General features: G+C 39.0%; 1 protein-coding gene across 5 annotated transcripts in view; it reads right to left on the reverse strand.

Moving 5' to 3' along the window:
- The window catches only part of ESRP2 (epithelial splicing regulatory protein 2), a 42,904-nt gene that overhangs the window by 4,023 nt on the left and 19,091 nt on the right, over window positions 1-19,790 (reverse strand). The window contains exons 4-16 of one of the 5 annotated variants that reach the window (XM_053953118.1): window positions 19,142-19,255; window positions 17,989-18,103; window positions 17,157-17,255; window positions 16,984-17,038; window positions 16,081-16,191; window positions 15,087-15,219; window positions 14,851-14,893; window positions 14,032-14,333; window positions 11,825-12,046; window positions 10,312-10,498; window positions 8,904-9,099; window positions 7,690-7,867; window positions 325-436 (exon numbers count right to left, since the gene is read on the reverse strand). In XM_053953118.1, coding sequence (XP_053809093.1) covers window positions 347-436; window positions 7,690-7,867; window positions 8,904-9,099; window positions 10,312-10,498; window positions 11,825-12,046; window positions 14,032-14,333; window positions 14,851-14,893; window positions 15,087-15,219; window positions 16,081-16,191; window positions 16,984-17,038; window positions 17,157-17,255; window positions 17,989-18,103; window positions 19,142-19,255 — 1,845 coding nt within the window. In that variant the 3' untranslated portion in view covers window positions 325-346. Of the gene's footprint in view, window positions 1-324; window positions 437-7,689; window positions 7,868-8,903; window positions 9,100-10,299; window positions 10,499-11,824; window positions 12,047-14,031; window positions 14,334-14,850; window positions 14,894-15,086; window positions 15,220-16,080; window positions 16,192-16,983; window positions 17,039-17,156; window positions 17,256-17,988; window positions 18,104-19,141; window positions 19,256-19,790 lie in introns of all 5 variants that reach the window. The other 4 variants (XM_053953117.1, XM_053953115.1, XM_053953116.1 and 1 more) reach the window with 4 other exon arrangements.

The following is a 19,790-nucleotide window of genomic DNA, read 5'->3' on the forward strand; positions in this document are numbered from 1 at the left end:
CTCTACCACTCTACTAAAAGGAAAATACTGGACCGAAAGGTTCACATGAGATACAAGCATTACAAACCCTTCTGGAAGTTGAACACACCATCTGAGCAGAACCAGGCAATGACACTACCTCCACCACTGCTGCCCCATCAGCTACAGATCACAGGCAGCCCACTTCCTTGGGTTAGTTGATTTTTGAAGCAGGAAGACTAACACCAGGATCCCAATGCAAGCTACTAAGGGGAAAAGCCACAAGCAAAGATCTCTGTAGCACCAAGCCCTTCTTTCCCTTCCCATTCACCTCTGGAGAGCCAGGCTCTGCCAGTCACATCTTACCTTCTTCAGAAGTTACAAAGAGTTACAAACAGACCCACTCTTTCGGTGCTTGTAACACACTCCTGGCTTGATCGCTCAGCTGAATTAGGCCATTGTAGTCATCAGGTGCATACTACAGTACAAGTGTGACATGGGACAATCAGCAAGAGAAGGAACACTCTGGCACAGCAAGCCACACAGACCACCATTTGCAACCACAATTAAGAGCATCAGCTATAACAACTGGCAGGAGACAGAGAATTGGATAGAAACTACTTTGATGTAAGATAAAAAATACATTTGTTGTATTGCTGGTTGTAGAAATAAAGTAAATGCTTGTGGGCAATGTTCTAAATTGTGTATTTGAACTGCTCCTTATCAAGGAAGGGAAATAGCTCAGACCATGAAGTTCTCCTTTTTTCCTTCTACTCATGAGATGGCAGCACCAGGTAACCAAACTCAAATTTTCATAGGCACAATCACGAACCCAGTGATGGCTCTCACTGGGACAGATGAGCATCTTCCAGCCTGCACCCTGAGGTGGGAGATCAGAATAATCGTATGGATCTAGTCAGATCTTTTATGCACTCATGGGAATGAAGGGCAGCTTCTCTAGGGTAGGGTGACAAACACTTGAGCTGCAGATAATACTTGTACTCCACAGATTACACCAATGTAATGAAAGAAAATCAATGCCCCAGCATGAATGCATTCACAAGGTAAAATAGCATTTATGCTAGTGCAGTGTATTTCTACATTGGAAAATGAAATAACCTACACAGTGTAACTGCATCATGACAGATTTGTAGAAGTAATATATTAAAATAAAAATAGTGACTATACAGAACAGTCACACCAACAAATTAGAACAAAAACCTCATACATGAATCAGATCTAAGAATTATTTGAGATCTTGAATATGAGCAGTAATCACTCATACTACTGGCCTGGTACAAATATGACACATATAGTCAGAAAATACATCTTGAAGAATAGAAACATTGTTCTTAGCACATAATCTTCCCAAATCACATATCCTGGAAAGGGACTGAGCATTCTTAAACACGTTACAAAGACTACTTGAGTGGTTCCTGTAATCGAGAAGACAAGAATGTTTATCATAACCTGAGTTGTAGAATATTTTTTTGGTGTCTAGAAGAGTTTCCTGTCTCCCCCCAGACAGACTAATACTAATGGTTTTGCGCTAAGGCTTTAGATGATTGCCAAATGCACACAATGTAGATGCACTGTGCTGCCTTCCCTTTGATATTTCTATGACACAAAAAGTCTCCTGCCAGCTTAGGGAGAAAAGGGCATTATATTTGGGCATACAGAACATGTATCCATCCAAAGGGAAGTTGAAAAGAAAAACACCAACCATCTTGTACACACCTTTCACAGAAAACAATAACCAAGAGCCCAGAGAACACAAAAGCAAAGAACCCCCCAGAATTTTACTACTGAATTCTAGCCACATCTAAACCCATGCCATTAAGTAAAAGACAAATATAAGAAGTATTTTCTAGATAGTCTCTGCCAGGGCAACCAGACCGTGCAAATATTAGATTTATGAGTTCCCAGACCTGCCCTTGAAACAAATCTACAAAATGCAAGTTTACTCTTTGGAAGGAATGTCTCAAGATAGTACATACTTTAGATTATCAGTAGATGTACAGTAGGCAAAGTTCTACAGCCTTAAGGGACAGTATTTATTAAGTTACACTTGGAATGGAATAAACAATGTAGAAAATATGAAAATTGGAAAAATATCCTGTACAGAGTTGTCAGAGCTTAGGCAAACACCTAAAGAAAGTGAGAAAGAAAGAAGAAAAATAAATTCATGAAAACACCTAGAAACAGAAGTCGCATCTAATCATAATGACAGGTAAGAGACTGAAGGAAATTAAAACAGAAGCTGTAGAACAGTAAATTCTTCAAATAAATGAAAGCTACCCTAACTTGCCTGAGTAAGCACATGATTGTGAATCTTTCTGATTCTGTCTGCATTTCAGAACCCATAAGAACAAAACAAGAACATCCAACCACACAGGACCAAACCAAGGGTAAACTGGTTAATAAAGATGTAATACACTATAGTCCCTCCTCGAATTTGCTTTTTCTTCATCCTATTTTATTTCTTTGTTCTTCTCTTGCTGAGAGAAATATGGGACTGTCTTCCCCTCACAGACTGTGCACAGATTTAACCAGGTCACTAACCAGTAAATCATTGATTTCCATTTCATTTTTGCAGTTCCTGCAGTGAATTTTCAAAGCTCAGTCTAAAAACAGCACATACAAAGCAATCTAGAGAAAATAACCCACTGCTTAAAAAAACACAAACCCAGCATTGAAACTGGAAAGTATATTTAGACACACTCCAACTGGGAAAAAACAGGAGCAAATGATAAAACATCATAGGCAAAATGGCCACTTAAGGCAGCTGTAATTCTTGCCCAAACTGCCCATAAAATTTATCACAGAACAGTTCCCAAAGGGAACTCTCAGACTCTGGAAAAAAGTCTAGCTAGACTAAGCCTGGAATTTAGAATCAGGTTTGATGGTAGGTAACTGCAACCTTAAGCACAAGAGTCAGGAGAAATACCCTAAATTGGCTTTGCCCCTAGAAGCACATCAATTGTATCATAAGACTGCCAATACACAAATACCTGAGTGCTCTGTGGAAGAGATACCCCCTGAACCTCCTGTGTATCAGAGGCTGAAACAGGTAATGCCTATTCAAAAAATACAGAGGTGCCACTTCAGTCTCTTGCTTCAAGCGTGGGAGGCAACAGACAGAAACTGTAACCAGTCATTTACTGGTCCCAGTCTCACAGATGCTTTCTCCACACAGGCAACATTTCCAGGTGGGAGATAAATTTAGGAATAAGGCAAAACAAGCAATGTGCTCTATTCTGAGAGTGTGGGGGTGAGCATGGAATAGCGTTTGTATTGCCAAAAGACTTCCAACCCCAGGAAGTGGGAATTTTTCCTCTACCACTTCCCTTTTCTCTTCCCTTATCAGAGGGTCCCATGCCTATGACTGGTACACAGATGATGTACCCCTCTCAGATTGCAGAGAATCAGATTTCAAAAGGATCCCAAAGGAAATAGAGAATATTTCCATGTTTAAGCACACATTTCAGAGAAAAAACTCCTAATCCCTAAAAAATCAGCAACAATGAAGTCTGTTGTCCTGATAGAAAAGAGAAATGTGGTTAGTGCCCTTGGAATTTAGCCATCCATCCACTTCCCTTCACTTCCTTATTACTGTTTTTAACCACAATTCACCCTCCTCCCCTTCACCAGCAAGCCTTAAATTCTGTGTCTCTGAAGCCTTGGAGGATTAATATACTGCAAAAGCTCTTTACAGCTGCAGACAAAAGACACTTAAGCCTGGTACAGGTTTAAAGAATACTATTTATTTTATGCTTTTCTTATGTAGAAACATGTACACTAAAAAGTCCTTACATTTCTATCCCAGACTTTATCAGCAAACTCAGGGGCCTTTTAAAAAGTTCAGATGATGACTATGGCCCCTAAATCTTAGTCATCTTCTAGTTTGTATTTTTTTTTTAACTATTATACTTACACACAACCTACCTAAATAGCAAGTCTGCTTTCTAAGGACTAATCCACAGGGTCTTTTTCAGGCAGGCTTGAGCTCACTTCACATTCACACCAACCTCCAAGAAATTGGGCAAGTGCTACTGAAAGGAAGCTGAATCCTAGCCAAGACAACAGCTGTGAACTAGTTTTTGGTCAGCTAAGACCACAGGCACAGCTAAATTGCACCTGCTTTTACATTAACCTAACAGTTCTTGTCATGATACCAACCCTGCCATTATTTGCATTCTCATTTTAAAAAATTATTGAAAAACCACACACCAACAAAAACCATCCCCCCCCCGCCCCAAAACCCAAACCAACCAAACAACCAAACCAAACCACAACAAAAAAAAGAAAACTGAAAGAGAACCCCAATCCCAAAAGAGTCAGTATTTGGAAACTAAAATATTTTGCATTGATTCACTTAGTGGCTAAATAGTAAAACCCATTAAGTATTTAGCCACTAAATAAAGAAAAATAAAAAGTCTTTAGTGAAAAATTTTGTTTTGCTATGCACCAACTTCACATAAATCCATCACAACTACTACCCCGCTTCAATCATTATTTACTGGAGTTCTCTCACTGCTTCTGCAGCTGTACAGAGGGATGGCCTGAAGTAACACTGAGGAGTTTTGCTGTATTTACATTTGCACCACTTCTTCCTCAGACTTTACCCCATGATATGAAATATGAGTTATTTTTCTGAATTCCTGCAGAGTCTCCTCACAATCCTGTCCATAGATCCCTTACTTCAACATAATGCCCAGGGACCAGGATCTGCTGAGCAGCTGGTGAATGTCATAGTGAGGGTTTTGTTGTTGTTTTGGTTATTTTGAGTTTTGTTGTTTTTTCAGTGGGGTTTTAGTTGGCTTGGGTTTTGTGGTTTTTTTTAGCTATCCTTCAGCTATGTATCCGGTGTATAATTGTACTCAAATCAATGACCCTACTGCTTTATAGTACAACTAAAAAGCAGTTTAATGTGAATTACTGAATCAGAGAGTACTAATATTAGCTCTTTTGAGGATTACAATACACTACAATATTATACAGAAAGGTGATGGGGAAAATTGCCCTGATAGACTATTAAAATTCTTCCTGAGTTTTTCAATTGCTTAATCCAAGTTTCAATAAATATATGCAAGCTGGAAGGAATTTTCACCAATAAAACAAGAAAACAGAGCTATAGGAAGAAACTGAGCTGCTGAAACACTAAACAAGAGGCTAATACTAATAAAATAAAATGAAAACTAAAATGCTGATCTGCAAACTTTTAAATTATTTGTTTTTAGAAGCATGTACTGATGTTGAGACCAGCTTGTTGAAGCCCATGATATCTCTAAAGAGGCAGGTCTGGTATGAAAAGTGCTTTCACTTAAGTAGCAACATGTGCACACATGCAATATACAGAGCCCATGAAGCTTGAAGGAAAAATCCAGAGGAGAATAAAGCAAGAACTAAAACTTAAACCCTGTTCCTTCCAGACAAGGACACACAAAGACAAAAATCACCCTTCAATCTCAGCATCTCCAATCTAGTTCCCAGAATACCAACACTGAAATCCATTGAATACCAACATCAATTAGCTGTACAGAGATTAAAACCATGCCCAAACCACTGATGATGATTAAGGGCTCACTTTATGAACAAGCAGAAGCATCGTGCAATAAATCCTTGGGCAGCAGCAGAAAATGAGAAAACAATGTGAAGAAAGGGGAGGAAAAAAGAAAAACATGATTAGTTATTGCTCCAGAGATGCAATATTGTCCCATTACAGTAAGTCACCATCTCTTTTTCCCTTGAAGGAATGAATGAGTATAAAATTAGCATTACCACATGCGGGATTCCAAGAACAATTCAAAAGAATTCCTGGCTTCTTTATAAGATTTTGAACCTGATCTCATTTGGACAACATCTTCTAAAGCAATCAAAGAAGTGACCAATTTAATAACAGTAACTGATGATCACAGGAGATTGCAGCAGCAGAAGATAGGTTTCACCTTGTGGCAGAATTTCTGATCCTATAACCATTTAATTGTGCAATACAAACACCAGGAATTGCTCCCCAAATGCAGAAATGAGGAGAAGGGCAAACTGAGCACGAGACACAAAGTCCAGGTTCACTAAACTGAAGATTTAACAAAAGGTAGAGGCGCTAGAGGTGGTCACTGTTCCATGCAAGGACAGGTTCAGGTCACATTTTCCAAAGTTGCAGTTACACTTCTAGCTAAATTTCAATTTAGCAAAGAAGCTTCCACACTTATGGTTTTAAAACCGTATTAAAACATCCACCATCTATCTACCAAAACCCCCAGCCAGTAGAAAACAACTAAAGGCAAAATATTGATGGCTAAACAATAGGATGAATGTTTATTACTTGTCTGGGTATCATGAAAGCCACAAATAACTGAACTTGGTTTGAACTTTGGAAATATCTGTGGAAGAAAAAGCCCTAAAATACAACAACATGCAGTTTCTTTTTACTATCTGTCAAAATTCACCACATTTTTTATGTGACAGTCTTTTTCAGCTGAAAAATTGAGTATGCAAAACTGCTTTCAAAACATAAATGTAACGTTCAAAGAGAAGACACAACAGGTAGAGCACTGCATCTTCCAAATACTCAAAACTTGGAACATACACATTTAAACATCTGTTCTCAGTCTACATTCATTTGCACACCAGATATCTGGCTCAACAAATTAAAGCTCATTGTCCTCTAAGAATCTAAAGGTTAAAAAAAAAGAAACAAAGAAAGAAAACATACCATGCCTGAATGTTTCCCATTACCTCTTGCAATATCACTGTTATCCCAGAATGTTGAAGGACAAACATGCAAAGATTATTGCCTTTTGGCACAAATCCCCTGATCACTTGCAGTAGTTTGAGAGCCACAAAGAGGATTTTAGGTCAGGGCTTCCAAGCAGTAGCCAAAAGGGCAGAGTTGGTAGCTGTGTAAGTGCTGTTACCCACAGGAGTTAAATACTCACCAGAACATACCATATTCAATTACCTTTCCTTTTAGCCAATAGGTCATGACAAATCATGGATATAGATACAGTATCCTCTGAGACAAAAGGCAGAAGACATCAAATAAAGGCTGCTGGAAAACAGTGTTTGTAGCTGGTGTCTTTTTTTTTTTTTTAACTTATCAAGAAGATAAGTTTCTGTTTGCTCACCTGAGAGCATTCCATCAGTCCATACAGACTGACACTACCTATAGTACATTTGCTGTCAATATGGACAGCATGGATAATATAGATTTCCTTTAGTTTGCAATGTAATACAGCTTTAATGAAAGATGTTCCTGCCTGTAACCAAAATAATTAGCAATTGAAACAGTGTTTGACCAAGACATCTGTGTCTCTCCTTTTGCAAGTCACCACACCCAGCTCACAGCTCTCTGTATTAGAAATCTGCAAAGTTTCAGCTTTGAAGGTCAAACACTGACCTTACCAAAAGGCTCCCACCACCAAGTGGCCAGGACTGAAAACTTTTGGCAGCCCACACTTTCCTGTGGCAGCCCCACTCACACTGGGGCTCTGAGGTCTTCAAACTCAAACCCCAAACCCAGACACCAAATCACTGCTTCCAGATCAGGATTGATTTCATAAGAAGTAAGGCATATCATGTGTTACTCTTCAGTCTGCCAGTTAAATATACAACATGCAGCTTGCACATTTGTTTGGCAGTTTCCAAAAGAACTTGCTTGCTCAGTTTGGCCTCCACTGATCAGTGCTCAGTGGTCCAAATACGATCTCAAGGAGAGGGCTGCATACTAACCTGGTACCCTTGGAAGAAACTGAGTATCTCCTTCATTCCTGTGTTATATGGCAAGCCCTGCATCCGGACTAAGGCTCCAGGCTGGGGCAGGATTGGAGTGTGGGTGGCAGTGGCAGCAGCTGCCACAGCTCCTGGAGGAGCTGCAATGTACCCCACCGTGGTAGGAGATACTGGAGGACTGAAAGAGAGAGAGGGAGCAAAATTGTTACCAAAACCAATAACTGGTTCTACTACTCAGAATAGGCAAAGAGGAAACTGAAAATTCAGATTTGAAAAATAATCCAAATACCACAAGAAAACAAAGAGTCCTGATGTGGATTGTTTTTTGGACTTTCTTAATTTCTCTTCACATCTCATGATCTATTTATAGAGAAGGGAGGGAAGGGAAAACAGTTAACATTTGCAGTTAAAGACATAAGGAGTGGCATTTGTTATTTCACAGGGGAGTAGAAAAAGTAGCTGCAGATGACTTGTTTTAAGATCGTTAATAAAAACACAAAGAAATAAAGGAGAGGGGTGTGCCACAGTATGAAAAGGAGGAAAACACCCAAATCTAGCATTTCTGAGCCACAAAATAGTGAGTAATTAGCATCTCCTTCTCTGGTCAGGGCCCATTTAGCAAATTACCAGATACTCAAGCTAACAAGCATCACATAAGCCTAGGAGCTATCAGTGAACAAGCTATTTCCCCACAGCTCCGGTACCAGACTTCAGTGACTCATGCTGATACCATCTATGGGAAGGGAAAAGGTGGAGATTTGCTTTGCTTTCACATGTAAAAATATTCTTTGAACCTCAGGTCTCACTGATGTACAAAATCAAGCCGAGTACACACCTATGATGAGTCTTTTAGCATGAAAACTGTATTGTAAGTAAAAGAACAAACTAAGAGGTGAGGGTAGAGGTGTGGATTGACACAGCTTCTCTTCTGGACAAGACATAGAACTGCCTTGATGACATTGCCTCAGTGCCAAAAAAAACCCTTTTTGGCCAACATTATCACAAGATTCAAGCAAAACCTACAGAGGAGATGAACCCCTGTACAAAGTCACAAAGAAAGAGTTAAAATGGTTTCTGCCTCTGTTGCTGAACATTAAGTTCCCAGGACTACCTATACTAGAAGTACAAATTTAAGAGCTGTTCACAGGTGACCACACAGTCACCCACTGCACTGGGATGAAAGGTCAAGAGGAGCAGTGAAATCTCGGGGTTACCTGGGATAGTAAGCTGTGTAGTTCATGTAAAGCTGAGCAGCCTGGGCTGGGTAGTAGGTAACAGTTGGAGGAGCAGCTGCAGAGGCCTGGGGCGTCCTGGTGGATGGCAAGAGGGCTTGTGGCTGGTAAAGGGCTGCAGCCTCTGCTGGGATCACAGCTGCTGTTTGGAAAGCAGCATAAGCTGGTGGAGAAAGACCTAAAACCAAACAAGGACACAGCAACAAAAAGCAATCAGAATGGAGAAGTCTCAGATGAGTAACTCCTCTCCTACAGCAATGTGATTAAAACCATCTGGGCATGATTGATGAACACTTGAGCAAAGACTGCTCTCTAGCCTCTCCCCTGGAGACCTTTGCAACATTGCCACGAATAACAACCAGGGCATTTGGAATGAGTAATTCCTAAAAGTTCACAGCTCCTAGATCTGAGCAGCCTTGTCTATATGTAAATGGAAAGTAGGGAACTTCAGAGTTAATAAAAGAAAGCATAAAGCCATGTGCATAGAGAAAGCAGGCGTGCACACCAACACACCCTGGTGTTTTCTAACAGAAGTCGTACTCTGTGGGACAAAAGCACCATAATAGTGCTTGGGCATAACTACTGACCATGTATAAGCTTCCTGTGACTTCAAAGACTATTTTTAGGATATAGCAAATAGAAGGGAGAATACCCCACTAGATCACTAGTCTGATGCATTTTGATGAACAATACCTGATTTGTACAAGAATAATAAACTTGGCTTGGTGTGCAGTCAAATTGGTTTTATATACTATATTTGGCAGCTTTTTACTGTTTTGCAAATACACATCAGTATCTGCTTTGTGATTTGGTGTGAGATTAATTAGACCAGTACAGTAAAATTCCATTATAGCTCCTCAGTAAGGTTCACTGTAATCTTAAAATAAAAAAATTAAAATCCATCCAACTTCACCACTCTACAGTTGGTTAGTTTATCATCCCAGTGGGTGTTTTCCTTCAAAAATAAGCCCAAAGAGTACCTTCTCAATGCTCTGAGGCAAGATAGCAAGAGCACTCATCGGCAGCTGGAATATAGAACTTCTCCCCATTTTAAAAATCCCTCTCATTCCAAGTAGGTTTCACTACAGGCAAGTCTACTGCAGAGCTCAGAAGAACAGTACACCCATAAAAAGCAAAGTATGCAACAATTTCACTGGCAAGGCCTTGCTGCCCTCTATTCACCACCGAAAATACAATAAAAATGCCTCTGATCAGTCCCATTATTGCCCAAAGGGAACAATTCCAATCTTAGCATGTACACAGATGGATGATTATTGATCATGGCAAAACCCGAGTCAAAAGGCGAAAGGCCACAAAGCTTCAGCACCTACCACATATCAGCCTTTAGCAGCAGAGAGCAGAAGAATTGGAGACTTACATGGTAACTTACATGGCGGTGGGGATAAGCCACTACGATTTAAAGTGCCACCCATTAAAACAAAGTTCATCTCCTCTCCAGAACACTGGAATACTTCCACATAACGGTCCTTCATCATTTTTTTGTGACATTTTTGAGCCACCATAAAGGCTTTGTCAGCAGATTTCATTTGGATAAAAGCATCACCTGATGGTCGTCCCTAGGGGAGGTGGGAAAAGTAATTATAGGTCAATCTGTTATGAAATCACCCAGATCACAAGAAATGCAGAAAGGATTAAGATCAAACATCTACTGAAAGCCTGTATCGTTATTCCTTTTCTGGAATGAGTGACTCACAACTCAACAATTGTATTTAGGAGCAGAAAAATCAAGCCTCATGCAACAAGTGCCCAGTTAACACAATGCTACTTCAGTCCTCTGCAGAAAGAAACAGAATCATGTAGCATGGAAAAAAATGGAGGTCTCTCATCCAAAAGCTGTTCAAAGCAGGACTAACTTTCATTTTACGTCAGGCCACTCATGGCCTTCTCCACTTGAAATCTGAGCATCTCCAGGGGTGAAGGCTCCATATCACCTCTGGGAACCTGTTCAGGTGCTTAGCTAATTTCTCATTGTGATTTTATTTTTTCCCTTTTCTATCAACTGGAATGGGTTTGGTTTTTTTGTCTTTTTTTTTTTTTTTTTTTTTTTTTTTTGGGTTTTTTTTTTTTTTTTTTATGTAGTTTATTTACATTGTCTCTTATTCTTTTGCTGTGAAGCTCTAGGAAGAGTCTGGCTTTGTCTTTGTCTTCCCCACAACTACTTTCAAGGTAATAGTAAAACAGCATAAAGTTCCAGATCCTTTAGTAAAGTCCATAGCTACATTGGAAGTTGATTTGCAGGTCTGATTTTCTGCAATATGACAGGTATACCTGTCTGTATAAAATACAAAAAACTTCCTTAACCAAAAAAATATACACACATAAAAAACCCCTAAACAAATATAGTAGATCTCTCATTTGTTTTCTTTAATACCTAAGTATTTGTCATTAAGAACTTACTTTTAACACAAGACAAGAAAGAAAATATATTTCTATCATCACATCATTAAAATATACCCAAACCACAATTTTTAATTATCAACTCTCTTTAAAGCATGAGCAACTGCTCATTTAGAAAAACTTCATTTTGACACAAAGACCACCCAAACACCACAGGAACCCTGAAGCTGACAGAGAAGCTACGCCATCTAAAAGAGACATTTCTGTTGGGTATCTCCAGCCTCTGGCTGAAAACAGCCTGCAGGATAATGTTATCATTCAAAGAACAAGCTTCACCTTCCCCAGGCTGATGCATATATACATACAGAGAGAGAAAATCAAGGGTGTATGCAAAAGAGGAAGAGAACTGAGGCAAAGACAGACAAAGAGAACATTGTATTTTCCCAAGGTTGGAGAAGACTAAAGCCAAGATCAGGTAAGCTGCCCTGACTTCTAACCTGTTAAATCACTGCAAAGTTACTCCTCCCATGCAAAAATGCTGTTACCTGCTGATTAAGGACCATGTGAACTCCATGGGGCTTGATATCCCCCGTGGCATCTCCCATAAATTCCAAGATGTCATCAATGCCAGCAGTGTAAGGAAGACCTCTGAGCCGGACACAGTCGCGGATGCTGCCCGTGGCAATGGTGTATGGTGGGGGTATGACTGGAATGATGGGAGTTGGAAGAGTTGGAATAAGAGGTGTTGACATGTATCGATTAAGTACCTGTTGGCAAAAAACCCACAGCAATGCAGATTTACAATCATCTGTCTGAGCACAGAGCAGTTCTCACAATATTATTTCCAACAAAACCTTCTTTCGCCAAATTGTTGCAGCTAGTTTCCTGTTGGCCATTTGAAAGTTTTAAACTCAGAAAAGTAGAGGGGAAGGCTAACAAATTCCATTTTCCAGACCCTAACAACAGACTTTTCTCATGTCAATATAAAAAAAGTTAAAAGCCAATTACTGTTCATAGTATCTCAAAGCAGAACATCTGAAATCACATGTGTGCTAATAAACCAGTATTGCCACGTACAGTTCTTAGTTAAATCAGGGTAAATTAAAAACAGTCATTTTAAAAGAACTGGGACCTGAAAGCTAGTAAGTAAAAACACTAATTCTAATTATTCTAAAACCTGATTGGTTAAGTGAGGGTGCTTATTTGTTTAACCCCTGTGCTCATCTCCAAGTACAGACGTTCTGAGGAAAAAATAAAAATGAAAGATAAGAATATAGGAGACTTTGATCTCAACATTTTCCCTTGGCTCATTTCCAAATGATAAAAAGAACACATGATACATGTTGGGGCTTACTGCTGAGAACCATTTTTAGTGATGATTATCACAAATAAACACATTCTACTGAAAGAGGTACTAAAAAACAGGTTACAAAGCTTTAGTTTTGTTAAAGGTGATTTGGCTGAGGGAGTTTGTTTCTAGAATCTCCTTGTTATGCATTTCAGGACAGAAATGCCTCTCAGTTGAGCGGAGAATATTGCAATTACTTTGCACTAAATAGATGAGAGCTGGCTTTACTTTTTGTAATTATTCAAACAAGTAGCCTGTAATTTCCTAAGAAATAATCTCTTGCCCAAGCAGCAAAAAAGTTCGGGTGTTAGCCTAGACAGCTGTCATAGAGGAAGAAGTAATGACATATTGGTAGAATATAAATTATATCCAGGTCACCCCTAAAAAAACTGGAAGCACAAAAGTTGGTTGCTGTGACAGAGTGATTTTGTTTCATAGGAGATTTTGCTTCCTTCTCTCTCAGGAGGGGAGTTGTGGAGGAGGGGGAAATGCCACTTCCCAATCTCCACAGCACACAGATTCTTGGCTGTTGTAATATCCATATCACAGCAGTGGCAATGATCTACAAGGGTGGATATTCTTTCTCTTGCCCCATCCCTTCTACAGAAAGACTTCACCTGTCACATAAGTTGCACAGTAACTGTATTACACTTTTATAGCCAGTGGTTATGCAAAGACCAGACCAAATCTAACAGTGGTTCCCTCTGGAGCCACCATTCTAGAAATAGTCTGTGTCAGGAAGAAAAATACAATATGTGATAGGGACAAGTTTCATAGGGACAAGCTGCTGGTGACAAAATAAAATGGTTTTACCAGTTTAAGAAGGTAATGATAGGAATTGATGAAAGATAGGGAAAAAAGGAAATATATTACCTCAGGGAAAAAAAAATTACTTCCTTTTACAAAAATCAGATATGTCCTCTTAATTCTTGGCTTCCAAGAAAGCAGTTGCTCATTTCATGCATCCAGATTTGGATTTAATATTAGAAATTCTGTACATGGAGACTAGCATTTAAAGACAATACTGCAGATTTTCAAGAAGCATTACTACAATACTATCAATCTACTATATTTTTAGAATTATTTTTGCGATTTCAGTCAGCCTTTAATGAGAAGAAAATTATGCAATGATTTTTACTTTATAGTCTGAAGGATGGTAAAAAAAATAAACACCCAAGCAGTGGCAGCTTAAAAAAAAAAACAAAACAAACACCCCCTCCCCAAACAAACAAAGCTAAAACAGTGCTGCATAATTTTCCATGCCCATTAGGAAACATGTATTGGCCTTTCTTGACATTTTTCATATAATAAATGTTAATGGTGGTCTACAACATATTTGTGTGCAAGTGTTAGAAGAAATGTTTCAACTGTTCAGTTTTGAGTCTCACAACCAATAGTTACAACCTGTTGGACCTCTGCTGCTGTGCTCCTGAAGAGTTCAATGTAACGTTTTCCAAGTATTTCTTTGTGCTTTTTAAGTGCATTCTGTGCATATTCTTCACAGGAAAATAACACAAATGCATCTCCTGTGGGCCTGCCATCTGGGTACTTGACAAAGAGAAGTCCCTCTTTTCCTCCTGTGACTGGGCACTCTGACCCCAGGAAACCCAAGACATCTTCCTGAGTAGCAGTGAATGGAAGGCCTCTCATCCTGATGATAACTTGATTCTCCTTGGATAAGAACTGGGCAACTTCATTGGAGGTGCCTGGTAGAGAGATAACAGCACATGGTCAGCCAAGATGGTCAATGGTCAGTGCTGGGCACCCAGTTCCAGGGGGTGCAGCTGCAGCAGCAAAGTATTAAGGAAGAATGCAGTAGGTGAACAGCCAGCAACAAACCCAGACAAGGCCCAAAACACCACTAACTCTCAGCCATCTATTTAGAGGGGGAAACCTCTTAACCTGCAAGTGCTTCATATTTTAATGAAATTGGAGCAAAGATGAGATTAGAGTGAATTGATACAAGACACACAGATGCTTCCACTGCAAAGGCTGGTCTTCCTCCCAAGAAGGAGGGAAATTTGTGAGCATCACAGCTCAAATGCTCATAGTTCAGTTTCAACCACATGAAAACAGAAATTGACTGGGTCAAACATTCTTGGAAGGCAAAACAGGAAAAGCTACTTCATTATCCATTTGCATCCTCAGTCAAGGAAAAAAAAAAGAACTAGAAGAACATTCCTATGAACTTAAGTAATCACATTGAACTCCAGCATCACTTACCTCCTGCAATTTTTAAGAATTCTTCCCCAGTTGCTTTGTAAACCTTGAAAGAAAGAACAAAAAGATCCACATAAAAATCACAATGTTCAGCTTCAAACCACACACACTTTCACAAGCAAGAAAATTTTGTTTTGGTACTTTGAGCAAAACAGAAGTGCAGTTTGGTTTTAAATGAGAGCATGCCTAAAATATTCAGGTTTCTCTCCAAAGATTTGTTTCAAGTCACAATTTTTTACCTCAATGTATCTGCTACCCATGTGATGCTTGTGCCTTTCCAAGGCAAGGTCTCTCTGTTCAGAATTGACAAACCGAACCAAAGCCTCCCCATTTCTTCTTCCTTGAGAATTCAGACAAAGAGCCACACCACCTCTGGAAGTTAAAGCCAACAAATATAAGCTTAGTCAGAATCTTTAATACATTTAATAAATAATTGTGTAAGAATAGTAAAGGAATCAGACTTTAACATGAAGATTACAGATTGAAAAAGAAATTGCCACTATCCACAATTTAATTTTTGTTGTAACACAATTATACTTTAAAATCTGCTTCACTGAGATCATGCATCTCATGTTGTTCACCACTTTCTCAATTCCCATAAAGATGCAAGTTTGTCCTTCCTGTTATCTCAGAGATGCACATTTGAACTTCTTCATCACTCTAAATAAAAAAAAATATCTATTTTCTCAGTGTAGGAGATGTGGAATATATATTATATATATTATCACTTATATATATATATATAAGTGACATGTATTCTAAATAAACTCACTCTCTTGATATATATGTATACACATAAATCTATACATAGTTATACACATGAATCATATGAAAATTTATTCCAAACAGTACTTAGAAGTTTCTGAATGTGGCCTGTTTAGGAGATACAGGAAAATAATAAATTGACACAAAATTAAAGCTTTTTTCATGTCTTGGCCACTGCTTTGATTAATGCAATAGGAGTTTCTTCCTTTTGATACTAGCAATGAATGAATGTGTATTGGTTTTCAATTGGTAAGTCTCTTTTCTTCTTCACACATTTCAAAACTTTTTCTTGCACCCCTAAGGATGGTAAACCTGTTCAGCTGTCATGGCCACAGTGTGGGAAAGGGTCCAGTGGGGAAAGACTGAAGGACTCCAGTGGGGAGAGTGGGGGATGTGTGTAAAACAAATATTAAAGGAACTTGGTATTAAAGGCAAGTGATAAAGCAAGGCAAATTCTCCTTATCTCACTTGGCAATGTTGAGTCCTTTGAAAAATCGAGCGATATCCTGGTCTGAAGACTGCCATGGCAAACCTCTGGCACGTATTACTGTCTCACTGTCCACAGTTTCAGATTTACTACTGCACAGAAAGAAAAAAGAAGAAAAAATAAGCTTTAATCCAGGTTTTCCAATATTTTATCAAACTTCAGATTGCAACTAATTGAATTGTAAATTGGGAGCATATTTTCTGTTGAGACTCTCCTGTCCCCATTATTCCTTTCAATAAAGAAAGGGAAGATAACTTGGATAATTCCTTTATATCCACAACACTGTAGATGCACAATGTTGTCACCACATTGGAATTCCTTAAATAAAAAAATAGGAAAACTGCCTCAATGTAAAGTAATGAGGAACTGAATTAATTTTATTTGAAAGATCTAGCAATCCAAGCAACACAAATTACTTGTGCCTAAGATATTTCAGTCTGGTCACTGAAGTTCATTTGTAAAGAATGAGCCATCCTGTTCCTTCATCCCTAAAGCCAACACCCAATTTAGCATGTAAAATCACTTTAGGAAGCACCACACAGCTCAGCTCATGTAGGGTGCACTGGCCATCAGCCCTGTTGACTTAGGGAAAGTTCACAAATATTTCTTCACCCTGGGTAAGATAAGCCAGCCTCACTGCCATGCAAAACAGAAGCAAGAGAACAAAGAGCATTTAACTTGCAGTGACTTTAAAGAGATGGACTAAAGTACAGCATTCAGCAAGCCAGCCACAGTCTGGCTGCACTGGAGTGACTGCTGAGTACACTGGGCTGTTCTCAGGAGCCAGCCTGCTCTCACATGACCATGGGGAAATATCCACAAGCTTTCCTTGCTGTACGCAAGACTCATCTTTGTTTGTAAACAACCGTGACAAAGGCACTTACCAAGGACCCGTTTCATACTTGTGTTTCACAGTTTCAGGCTCAGTAAATATGTGATCTGTGACAAAACAGGAAGTTTAAATATAACCAGAGTCAGAGATTAGTTAAGAATGACAGCACCACTGCCAATTCTTTCAGTAAAGAAGGATTTCAGCATTCATAAATCGTTAACTTACTACAACCTTCTGAAAGCATGCTGAAAATGATAGCCACCATGGTCTTCACTTGCCACACGCCAAAGTCCTCCTCTGCTTCATCTGTCCCTAAGCCTAGATCTAAACAGGTGGTTATAGAAAATAACAGACTTGCACAATCCTTTGTAAACAAGTCATAAGGCTTTCCTGATATTAACATAGAACTAATAATCAAATCTACTGGTCTTAGCAGGGACATGTGGCTATTAGACATGTTACTCTGCTCATAAACTGGTTTATATTCACTTCAACAGACAACAGTTTGAAAACTATTGAGGGCTTACATAATTTCAGAGTTAACAGTCCAAAAAAGAAAAAGCTGAGTAAGTTCCTATCACTTTAAACATAACTGAACTTTAATCCCATTCAGATGGGCCCCAATAATCCTTCTAATTTGAATTGAGATTTAGAGTATTGTGTGGGTTTTGTTTTTGCTTCATTTTAAACTCAGTGTAGTCAAGATCATGCAAGATAACTATTATCTGCAAACAGGGGAAACCTGCAGGCCAGCTAGTGCTGAAAAAGCCCACTGACAGCTCAGCTTTTCCTTTAAGATCAAGTACCAATGCAAGTGATGCTTTTCTTTGGCAGATTTACTAAATATGGTTTAGAAATCAATTAGATTCAATTTGCGGGAAAAAAAATTACAAGCAGAGCCACTCCCCCGACACACACTTAAGTAAACACTCCTTTCACTTTATGTGTGAGTTTATAAAACCCACATCTAAATTTATTTTTCTAAACTGTTACAATCAGAGATGAAACTCAAGGAAGCTTAACTGATTGTGGTATATAAGCTGCAGCAAAAGGATACATTCTGCCATGGTCTTGATAGTCTGATCTTTCACGGCGGCTGAACTAGGGTAGCAAGTGTGGAATTCTTTGCGCAGATCATAAAAGGAATAGAAGCAGTCTGACAACAAGAAGTTCTACAAGGAAGGCAAAAATGTTTGTTTTGTACATGCTATGCCTTTAAATTTCAATAAATACTTTTGAACTGAATGAGACACTCTCAGAAATCACGTAGTTCCACGTCACCAGCTTGTTGGTGCTGGAGCAGTTTGGTTCCTTTGCTGCACAGTTCAAATTCCATAACTCTGTAGAAATGGATCTCTACACGAACAAAGTCAAATAGCCTCTGGGAGTCACACCTATGCAAAACAGCTGGAGAGGATGGCTGGGAAAAATATTTTAAAATATCTATGTTTTACTGCTAAACTTCCATTTTTGACACTATTTTATCTTTTGCGGCTACACTGAAAAGCAGATTTGTACCAAACTGTGATGACAAATTTTAAATAAATATTGCCACAGATTACAAAATCTCTACCAGCAACTTTCAGAAATAAACCCTACAACTGGCCAGCTCCTTCCATGTCAGCAGCTCTCATTTTTGTGGGGCTCCTGCAGACCTTGCTAAGCCAGCAAACTCAGGAGCCACCACCTTGCATAAAGGCAAGGTTCTCCTCCCAATGCGTGACAGGGTGCTCTAAACCCTCCAGGAGCTTGGAGCAGAAACTGCTGCTTCATGTGGGAGTAGCAAACAAGATGCAGCTCTGCTTCCCTCTGAATAAATGCAGATGGGGAACCACTGCCAGGCCACATCACCACCTGTGTGCTTACCCTGCACAGGACACTGGTTTAACACAAGCCTAAGCAAAGCAATTGTTCTCCATCACTTCTGCTGAGGTTTGATCAGTACCTCTGTTTCCACTCCACACACAGAATTCAAAGTACTTGTATTGCTTCTGTCTCTATCCTGTTTTTCCTAATTTTCCTCTTCCTTAAGCTCATCTGGGAGTCCAAATAGTGCGTCTGACTTTCAAGAGCAAGCGCCTAAAATAACTACTCAGGGCTCAGGCAGGGAGGGGATCATCTTCAATAGTCTTGGGACACTCTAGTTCCCAGGTGGAATTGTATCACTCCCCTCCCAGCGCTGTCTCTCTGCACCAGCTCTGATCTTGTACCTTCTTGGATGTTTCCGGGTGGAGAACTTGTCGGATGAGTAACTGGCCATCACTGCAGAGCGTGTAAGAGCTCCTTCCAAGTACTTTCAAATCACTGGATACCAGCTGACTAAACTGGAAAAAGAAGCAAAAAATTTCATTGTACTGACTGGTAATTTCATGTACTTGCCATTTCTTCAGCACTTTTTTTTTAGGGAGATAAAGTAATTCAATATTTTGTAAAAGTTTTTGAAAAAACATGATGGAGAACAGACATGGGCTCCTGATTAAAGTAAGCAAATAAACTGTATGCACTTGTGGAATAGAAAGCAAGAATACCCAGAATATAGTAAAAAGACTAATTAGGAAGATATGGCAGAACTATGAGTTCATATGCAAAGTGATCATATTATATTGGTAATGTAAAAAATCTGGACTAACTATAATTTAAGTTATTAAATATTTGAAAGAACTTTGAAGATAAATCACAATATTGATTTTGCAATACCCTTTCTTCATCTATAGCACCTTTGACTTTGATTATGTCCTTAATAATTATTTTTAACTTCAAAATCAAAAAACTCTACCCATCAGGATTTAATAATGTTTCAACAGTAATATATTAAGAAAAGCCAAACAAATAGTGATCTAATACTTTCAAAACTAAAAT

This window comes from Vidua chalybeata, chromosome 11, assembly GCF_026979565.1.
Source record: "Vidua chalybeata isolate OUT-0048 chromosome 11, bVidCha1 merged haplotype, whole genome shotgun sequence".
Lineage (NCBI taxonomy): Eukaryota > Metazoa > Chordata > Aves > Passeriformes > Viduidae > Vidua > Vidua chalybeata.